The sequence below is a fragment of the Syzygium oleosum genome, unplaced genomic scaffold, assembly GCF_021117445.2.
Source record: "Syzygium oleosum isolate NSW1041296 unplaced genomic scaffold, Sole_v2.1 Sole_v2.04, whole genome shotgun sequence".
NCBI classification, from domain to species: domain Eukaryota; kingdom Viridiplantae; phylum Streptophyta; class Magnoliopsida; order Myrtales; family Myrtaceae; genus Syzygium; species Syzygium oleosum.
In genome coordinates this window covers 5,903,408-5,913,071 of record NW_026607488.1, presented here as the reverse complement: position 1 = coordinate 5,913,071, position 9,664 = coordinate 5,903,408, and the positions used below count along the sequence as shown (strand labels likewise).

Below are 9,664 nucleotides of genomic sequence, written 5' to 3'. Positions count from 1 at the left end.
AGAAAAAAAAAAAATTGGAAATCGGAAATTGGCTCGGCTCCGCTCATCTCGATGGTTCTGAAAACATTATTCAAGGCTCGTGTAAACGATACGCAAGTTCGTTGGGTCATCGAGCGGAGGAGCGTGTATGAGTGCTTTAACATGATACACATGTCATGGACCGAATGTATTCATGGCACATGTCTGGGAGGTGGCCAAGATGATGGAACAAGTGTTGAAACTTTTAAGAGTTTAGAGTTTCCACGGTACTCTACTATGTTCCTAGGGATATTATGGGTAATGCACACTTTTGTTATAGAGAATCCTTGTAATTAATGGGGGTAGGTGGTAAATAAGGAAATCAAATCTCCACCATTAAATTAGGGAGAGATCTACGGTTGTAATTAGAAAGGCTCAAGTATATATATGGGTCTCCTCCTCTTTATATGTATCATCCCAAATATCCAATACAATAAGAGCAATAAAGCATTCTCTCTTAAATTTCTGAAAGTTTCTTTGTACGAGAGCCCGAAGAAGTCAAAGGAAATCCTCAGGTAATTTTGAAGACCCTAATTTTTTTTTTTAAATTATCGTATCAATGAATGTCACCCAATCTTTATATTTTGGTCCTACTACATTGGTACTTCGATTATTTAGTCTCTTCTTTTGTTGCATCGTAAGAAAGAACCGAATGGAAAGGGCGAGGGTGAGTAATCGCAGCAATCTAGTCTTGTGATGATCAAGCCTAATGCTCATCAGCAATCACCACAGTAGGATTATAGGAAGACAAGGCTGACAATGTCAATTCAGTTCCCATCTCTAGAAGCATAAAGCAAACTCTATCCAATAGAAAGAGAAGATTTTTTCCTTTTGGGCAAGATTTTAGGTTGGATGATGACCGATGGTTCTGTATGATCCCTTCTAGAAAAAAAGCATGACAAAATCTACGTTCTGGCAAGCACAAATTGACAGTAATTGAAAGACATTTACGTGCTAATGACATGTATAATTCCCAAATTTTTCATATCGCATTTAAGATATTTGGGCAAACCGTGTGCAGGGGAACAAAATAGCCATCAGCATCCTTCCAATTTGTTAATCACGTAATCCTACATGGTAATCAAATCACCACTTTTATCAGTAGTTTTGAGCTTGCATTTCTCTACTACAGTTTAACGCTAAGATTATTTCAGAAACGTCAAACATTGGAAGTGGTTCTGCTTGACGTAGCATCTTAAATTTCCATAAATTTGATGGGTAAATAATACTTGATTTTTCTAACACAAGATTTCGGTTTTTCCCTCTCCGTTGTTGAGGAACAGCACAACACTAATAACCTCTAGAAACCTCCTCCTTCGCAGCCATTTATGAACATCAATTACCCAGGTGAGGGTTACTTTACCCATATACAGTCCCCATATCTTCGCAACGAGTCCATCTAGCATCAACCACCACAAAACCCTAGCTCTCCCTTCTCCTCTCTCTTTGGCATAGCAGCAACGCGATTTAAGGAAGAGGAGAGAGAGGGAGGGGAGAGAGACGGGTCAGTGTTGCTAGGGTTCATCTCTTCCATTTGGCATGGATCGCTGTATGACGCGAATCCAATGCTTGGGAAAATTGAGATCGGAAAATGAGGCCAGTACATCGGTACAACACCCCCTCAGCCCTGATCACCCACATACAAACTTATTTAAACTTAATAGTAGATGTTCGTAACCCACCAATTAGAGACATCTCTTCAACTAGGAATAGAGAAAAATGAGACCACTTTTTTAGAATCATTACCATTACTTTTTAGTGTTGTAATTATGGAGGGTTAATAAATCAATGAATGTGAGCTAAAACAAAATGTATCTTTAGTTCATATATCTCTTGGATTCGTGTATCACTTGGATTCATGTATCTCTTAGATTCGTGTATTTACTTAATTCATGTATCTACCGAGTTCATGTATATCTTGGATTATGTATCTATTTAATTCATAGTTCATGTATTGCTTCTTTACATAAATTCTGAAACTCTATAAATAAATTTGAAATTCTTCATTCAAAGCATCACTAGAAACACCCACATCCTCACTTCAATTTTATCTAAGTGTGCCGACTTCAAAAAGCGTTCGACAGAGTCTTATTTGCATAGTGCAAATTCAAACGGATTCAAGGTGTTGTATTTGGAGAGACATAGTTTGTGAAGCTGCTTAATATCGTTAGTAGGAACTAATCGCCTTACGGAGACGAGGTAGATTTGGTTAGCCGTACCTCATCTCCAATTATTTTTTGTTATGGCTTTTTCCGAATTATTAATTTTCTGATCACAACAAACAGTGTTAAGTAGTCTTCTTCCCCTAATACATAATTTCTTCTTCTTCATCTCCAACAATTTTAGTTCATAGGCTTAACGTCTACAGTTCTCTTTTCTTTCTTTCTTTCATATTTCTCCTTTCAAAAGACTGAATAGAGTAAAGAATTTTAAGTTTTACAAAATTATGAGAAAAATGTTGATCTATTTAAGGATTTGAGCCAACAATGGAGTTCTTCTCTTCTCTTCTCTTCTCACTTCATTCAGGTATCACATTGGCCTCACAGATTCTTCCAGAACAATGAAGCCCTCCAGCATTAAAAGATCATTTCTCTCTCTTTCTCTACTTGCCTTTCTTCTGTTGGCTACGCTGCCTCATCTCTCTCGTGCTGACGTCGGCACTGCCGCTCACTACAGTCCTCCATACACACGTACGTAACATCTCTCTCCCCCTCCCCCCTCCTTCTCTCTCTCTCACTCATAAGTTTGATCATTGTGTTTCAGCGACCGCGTGTTTCGGTAATGATCCATCGCAGTTCCCATCGAGCAACCTCTTTGCTGCGGCGGGTGAAGGGATCTGGGACAACGGAGCATCGTGTGGGAGGCAGTACCTAGTGCGGTGCATCAGCGCCTCCGTCTCTGGAACCTGCATTCCCAGCCAAACTATCCAAGTCCGAATCGTCGACCGAGCGCTAACCGCGTCTTCACGCCCCTCGAGCAAGGGCGCAACCATCGTCCTCTCAACAACGGCATTTGGTACTATTGCAAAGTCTTCCGCCGCAGCCGTCAACGTTGAGTATCAACAGTACGTTCGTCTCCTCACCTAATTGGTTGTCTTTAGTTCGAAACTAATCGCCCATTTGATGTAAACTAAACATGACACGAATTAAGTGAGTAAAACCTGAATCTGAAACGGTTCAATGTCAATAAGCACTAACATGGTATATCTTGGCCTTCTTTTTACCATTAAAAGCAAATCTTCATGGATTTCATTAAACTGAACTTACCCAGTTTCGATATTTGCTAAGTTTGGCTAAGTAACCGACATGAATGGCAAATGGTGCAATACATATCGTCATCTCTTACGAATGGAACAATGTTTATCAAGTTGGAGATTGACATAAAGTTATGGTGGCTTTTTAGTTTAAGTAGGAATTGAAGACTGCTATGATTGTTTCCGGCGTGATCCACGTCAACTCAAGGTGGCAAGCGCTTGTCCATAGGCCTTTGATGACACGGACTCTTCATCCTTTTCTATGCTAAGATAGTGCTTCACGACCGTCGTGAACTGAAAGTCATTAGTTTCATCTTATGCATTCTCTATCATGTAGATTGTTTTGGGTATTACAACGTTGAAGGCAAAGTGATAACGACGGCAATTTTTTTGACATCCTTCTTGGCAGGGTTTGAAGGGGACATACACATGGACATCTGAGCTGGTCAACGAGTTCCCCGGTCTAAATAATTAGGAAATAATGCGGTTTCATCTGTTAAACGTACTAAACTGGATATTGATCAATATAATTATGGATTTTAGAGAATTCCCCGTTGGAGAATATTATAAGGAGATTGATATTGGTCGTATTGTCTGATATTTTGTTATTTTCTAGAATAGCTTGTTTCCTTATTAGATTATGATAGCTAATTTTTTTTGTTAGTTCGTATTACTTCTTTTCCTATTAGCAATGTGCAATTGGACTGGACTACCCTGAAAATTGGTCCGGTTCTCGATTTCCAGTTTCAAATGTTTGGAATCAGTGAGAACCGGTCCAGTTCCGAATTAAGAACCACCCAAAAATCGGACCAAATTTGGAATTGGTTTCATAAAGCCTAAAAATCCTAATTTTTCTCTTGCCATCTTTTTCTTCTAACCTCAGCCTCCTTCTCTGTTTCTCATACTCTCTTCTTTCCTCTTCGTTCGTATGGCACAATCCCCTTCTCTTGCCGCCGGAAACCCTCGCCGCCATCTTCGATCCTCTCTTGGTCTTCCCCTTCCACCCATGCCTGCAATAACCCAACCTGAAGCAACCAAGCTCTCTCTCTCTCTCTCTCTCTCTCTCTCTCTCTCTCTCTCTCTCTCTCTCTCTCTCTCTCTCTCTCTCTCTCTCTCTCTCTCTCTCTCTCTCTCTCTATTCCCAGTAACCCTAGCTCCGCCTCTCTCTTGTTTTGCACTTCACCGACTTCAATTTTGCAACCTGTCTTTGCCGTCGACGTGCCTAACCTGCCAATTCTCCATTGGAAACAGGGCTCATTGACTCCAATTATAATTAATGTTTTATGTTACGTGTTTGAATTTTTTTATCGTTTATAATTGTACTTGACTACATGTCTATCTTACGGATTATTGCTTTTGTCGGATATGGATTTATGTTGTTCATCTTTACTTCAAACCGTTTTGTTGCTCGTATTATTTTGCTATAAAAATCAAACAAAAAAAATGAATAAAAAAATAGGTTCTCGGGTAGGCTTTGGAACTGAAACAAAAAAACTGATTAGGTTCTAGCACAAATATGGTAGGTTCCAAGTTCCAAAAACTGGGAATCAGTTCTAACAAGGTAGGTTCCAGGTTATAAGTTTGGAATCAACCCACTTGGAATTGATTACCACTATTTCCAATACATATTGTTTAGGTACAAATATATCCCGATTGTAATATATTAATTAGTTAACTTAGTGATTAAAGATACAACCTTTAACTATATTATATGTTCTTCTCTCTAGAAGATCCTTGAACATTCACATGGTATCGAAGCCACAAGATGATAGGCACCCAAATTTAAACCCTATTTTATCTTTTTTCTTGCCATCAGCCTTAAAGAAAAATTAAAAAGAACCCCCTCTCTACCATCGTCTTTCTACCCCGACACGAAGACTACCATCGTTTGTCGTCCAATGTCCTTTGTTTTTCGTACACCGATCTTCAACTTTGAGAGCAACCACAACCACTAGTCTTCAAGAGTAGCACCATCATCCTCTATTTATCATGGTCTCAGATCTGCTGCGATTGTCTCTGAGAGCAGCTCGATCTCGTAAGTCGCTGGTCTCTCCGTCGTCGTCGGGAAGGGGGTTGTTTCTTATGACCTAACATTAATCTTGTCATCGGGATCCTTGTATTAGTGAAGTCTACCACAAGTTGAGCTTCCTCGTTCTCTAGCTTCAATGTGTTGTGCTCCTTCTCGATCATTGTCATTGGTTTTGCTTCTCCATCAAAATCAAGCTACCGTCCTCAAACATCCCAATTTAGAGAAAGATGTGTGAACTTTCTAAGCATGTGTTTATCTGGTGCTTGTCAGGTCCGTAATGATGTGGATTACATTCAAATTGCCGTGTAAGGTCTAATTTACACAATTGTCATTGTCTTGAATATGATTCTATGCATCCACATCATTGTCTAGTTTAATATCAGGCTTCCATGGTGCCTTGGTCATAGATCTTGGAAGAAAGTTGTACCTATCATATGCAAGGGTTTTTTTGGTCAATATATGCAAGTTGGATGCTCTAGCTTGAGAGGAACTATCTAAGTATATTTATGGATATTAGAGAATTCTTGTTAGAAAATATTGATAGAGATATTGTTAATAGTAAGGATGTTATCTGATATTTCGTTATTTCCTAAGTATCTATTTTTGTTGTTAGTACGATAGCTACTTTACTTAAGAGTAGATTACTTCATTTCCTATACATATTGGTCGGGCATATATACCCCTTGATAGTAACATATATAAAAAGTAACTTTCTTGAGTAGATATGTAGATTTTAACTATATTCTCTCCCCAGTGATGTAACATTTACTCTAGCGCGAATGCTATAATTGCTTTTTTTTAATTAACGGGAGCCATAGCGACTTATAATATGCTTGAAGTGATTTTTCATTCATATACCACCTGAATACTTTCTCCTACTGATGGGAATTTTTATTTTTTCCTAATTTGCTGTATAATGTATGGCTGATGGGGCCTTATGGATTGTCCATTTTCATCATACCATTTAAAAATCTCTCTTCCCTAGGGGTGATCGCTTTTAATTAGGATAGGCGATTTCCACCTTAAAACCGAGAACCGCCCACTTAAGGCTGGTTCCACAAAACGGGAACCGGGAACTGCCCGTTGATGCTTGGATCCATCCGGAAACTGGACCACCGATTCAGTAGAGACTCTCTCAAGTTTAGGTGATGCCGAGTCATCTCCCCTCTTAAAGTTGAGAAAATGTCGTCTACACTTTTCTTAGTAAACTAATCAATCACAGTTTTAGATCCAAAACATAGAAAACAGAGCTTTCTTTGAATTTATTCTGTATACAATGGCAGTTAATAAATGACTCCACCTGATAGTATTCGCCCTCTTTGGTTCTTTCACATTCATCGCGGGCCACTGGATGGCCAAGAAGGAGCTTTCCTCGATCTCTCATGTATAGCGATGAAGATGATATTCATTCACACGGAATTGCTATAATATATACCATTTGAGATGCCACTTTTTTTTTTTATAACTTTATTCCTAGTTGACAACCAATTGGGTCAGCAAATTCGATTTTAATCTACAAAGCTCTTCTTCTCCTTGACCATCTAGAAGGAACAGGACTACTTTTATTTTGCTGTTGCTTTCCCGTTTGTATCCAAATTAGCATAAATTATTTGGTACTTGTGTTACGTGTACTCGACTGAATTTGGAATGTTGAAATTGATGAGACCCACGAGATTTATCGGTCCAAATCCGGCTTAGTATATGTAGTGCAGTTTGGTATATGCTCCAAATTAAACACCATAAATGTGCAGCAACGCTGCAAGTCGGCTACAATGAAGGTCGGTCAACCTTTATACTTTGGTCTTGCTACATTCCTACTTCGATTATTTAATCTCTTCTTTCGTTGCATCAAAAGAAAGAACCGAATGGACAGGGTGAGGGTGAGTAATGGCAATAATCTAGTCTAGTGATGATCAAGCCTCAAGCTCATCAGCCGTCACAATAGTAGGATTATAGGAAGATAACGCGACAATGTCAATTCAGTTCCCATCTCTGGTACGTAGGTTCTTCTTCTTCGTGGCAATTTTGCCCATCCTAATCGGAGAAATGTCTCTAATTGGCAAGTGACGAAATCGAACACCCGGATGATGAGTTACTTTACCCATGTACATCCCCATGTACTGTCTCCATTCAATTAGCTAATGAATCTTCGCAACGTGTCCATCTAGCACCAATAAAAAAAACCTAACTCTCTCCTCCCATCCCTCTTCGGAACAGCAGCGATGCGATCTTAGACAGAGGGGAAAGGAGGAGAGAGAAGGGCGAGTTTTGTTAGAGTTTCTCACTTCTAATTTGTTTGGATCATTACGTGACCCGAATTCAACTTTGTGAAAAATTGAGACGGGGAACAAGGTCAAGTACATGAGGATAGCACCCCTCAGCTCCAACCACCTACGTGTAAAATTGATTAAAATTAAATGTGGGTGTCGTACATATTTCTAATCCACCGACCAGGGCATTTCTTCAACCATGAATAGGGGAAAATGTGGCACAATTAGTCCTTGTCACGATTTACGTCTGATGCACAAATTATTTTCAAATTGACACCGATGAAAAGAGCGGAATGTTTACTTGTAGAGCAGGAATGATGAATAACGTGTTATATCTTGAAACTAGTATTTGCCATTTGGCCACCTAACGGCGGGAAAAAGCAAACTTTTCAGACTACGAGTACGACACCTAACGAGCTAAAGGGTTGTTCAATTCAGAAATTCCAGTCTTCAGCCAGCATCAGCATGGAAACTTCAGAGATTGAAAAAGGAGAAGAAAAAAACATAGAAAGTAGAACCTTCTTCATAAGACTATATATATGTGTTGCAATTTCAGGTTGATCAATTGAAGCTCGGGCAGCTGATTTTCCTCGTTTGTACGAGCTTGGAACGCCCGGAAGACCCCGTGGTTCAGCTAATTCTCTCTCTTTCTCTCTCGCTCTCATAAGTTTGATAATTTGTGTTTCAGTGGCCGCGTGTTTCGGCAATGTTTCAGCGCAGTTCCTGTCGAGCAACCTCTTTGTGGTGGCGGGTGAAGGGATATGGGACAACGGAGCGTCGTGCGGGAGGCAGCAGCTAGTGAGGTGCATCGGTGCCTCCGTCTCCGGAGCCTACATTCCTAGCGAGACTATCTAAGTCCAAATCGTCGACCGTGCACTATCCTCATAACAACGATGATGATGGCATTCGGCACGATCGCAAAGTCATCTACTGTAGCCGTCAACGTCGAGGATAGCGCTCAGTCTAGCTGGGAATGCAGTGCACAGTTGATGATTCGGACTTGGATAGGCTGGCTGGGAATGCAGGTTCCGGAGATGGAGGCACTGCTGATGCACCGCACTAGGTACCGCCTCTTGCACGACGCTTTGCTGTCCCATATCCCTTCACCCGCCGTCGCAAAGAGGTTGCTCGACGGGAACCGCATTGGATCATTGCCGAAACATGCGGTCGCTGAAACACAATGATCAAACTTATGTGAGAGAAAGAGAGATATTTTACGTGCGCGTGCATGGAGGACTGTAGTGAGCGGCGGCGCCGACGTCGGCACGCCAAAGATGAGGCTGCAGACAAAGTGATAAAGGACGGCAAATTTTTTTTGACATCTTTCTTGGAAGGGTTTGAGGGGGACATCCACGTGCACAATTGAGCTGGTCAACGAGTTTCGTCCCTCTAATGATTGAGGAATTATTTAGTGCATCTGTTAGAAATTAGAGATATTTGATATATGGTTGTTTCCTAGGATAACCAGTTTTTTCTTGTTGGAATAAGATAGATAATTTGTTTATTAAATTAGATTACTTTTTTTACTATACATATTGTTTGATTATACCTCTTGATTGTAAAATTCAGAAAAGTTAAATTATCTAGTAAAAATGTAGCCTTCGACTGTTTTCTCTCTTTCCCTATCATGGAAATCCTAGAATATTTATATGGTATCAAAGCTACCAAGAGAAAGGGACCCATATAAAAACCATAGCTTTATCTTGCTTTTTGCCATCAATCTTAAAATGAAAAAAAAAAAAAAAACCTAGTCTCTGTTAGTATTTCTATCATGACAGTGAGACCACCACCGTTCGTCGTTCCGAATCCCCTATTTTTCGTCCATCTATATCCTCAAGAGTAGCCACAATTAGCCGTCTTCAAGAGTAGCACCATGGTCCTCTACTTGTCGCGATTTCATATATGCTCTGGTTGTCTCTTAGAGCACCTCGGCCATGTTTCACCACAACCTTGTCGTCGCAAGCCCAGGCGTAGCCTCGAGCGTTGAGTAAAGCCCCTTGTCTTTATCCTATATCTTTGCAGATCGCGAGACGTGTCTGAGTTTGGGACGTCGGATTCAAGTTGCGAATCCCTATCGCCGAGCCCGGATTTGGC

The 9,664-nt window shown here is 40.3% G+C and overlaps 1 protein-coding gene across 2 annotated transcripts; it reads left to right on the top strand.

Annotated features, from left to right (window-relative positions):
• Positions 1 to 441: 441 nt before the first annotated feature.
• Positions 442 to 3,805, top strand: LOC130137955 (EG45-like domain containing protein). 2 transcript variants are annotated; one of them, XM_056310700.1, is made up of 4 exons: positions 442 to 533; positions 2,565 to 2,708; positions 2,782 to 3,082; positions 3,681 to 3,805. In XM_056310700.1, the coding sequence occupies exons 2-4, from the start codon at positions 2,579 to 2,581 to the stop codon at positions 3,685 to 3,687; spliced, it is 438 nt and encodes a 145-aa protein (XP_056166675.1). In that variant the 5' UTR covers positions 442 to 533; positions 2,565 to 2,578; the 3' UTR covers positions 3,688 to 3,805. The 2 variants fall into 2 exon arrangements, with proteins under 2 accessions (XP_056166675.1, XP_056166674.1); XM_056310699.1 differs by having other exon boundaries at positions 448 to 533; positions 2,545 to 2,708.
• Positions 3,806 to 9,664: the final 5,859 nt, after the last annotated feature.

What these genes read in the sequence shown, in the direction of transcription:
- LOC130137955 (XM_056310700.1), top strand. Translation starts at nt 2,579, where the DNA reads ATGAAGCCCTCCAGCATTAAAAGATCATTTCTCTCTCTTTCTCTACTT. An exon ending in CTACAGTCCTCCATACACAC is followed by an intron (nt 2,709 to 2,781) that starts GTACGTAACATC and finishes ATTGTGTTTCAG; the next exon opens with CGACCGCGTGTTTCGGTAAT.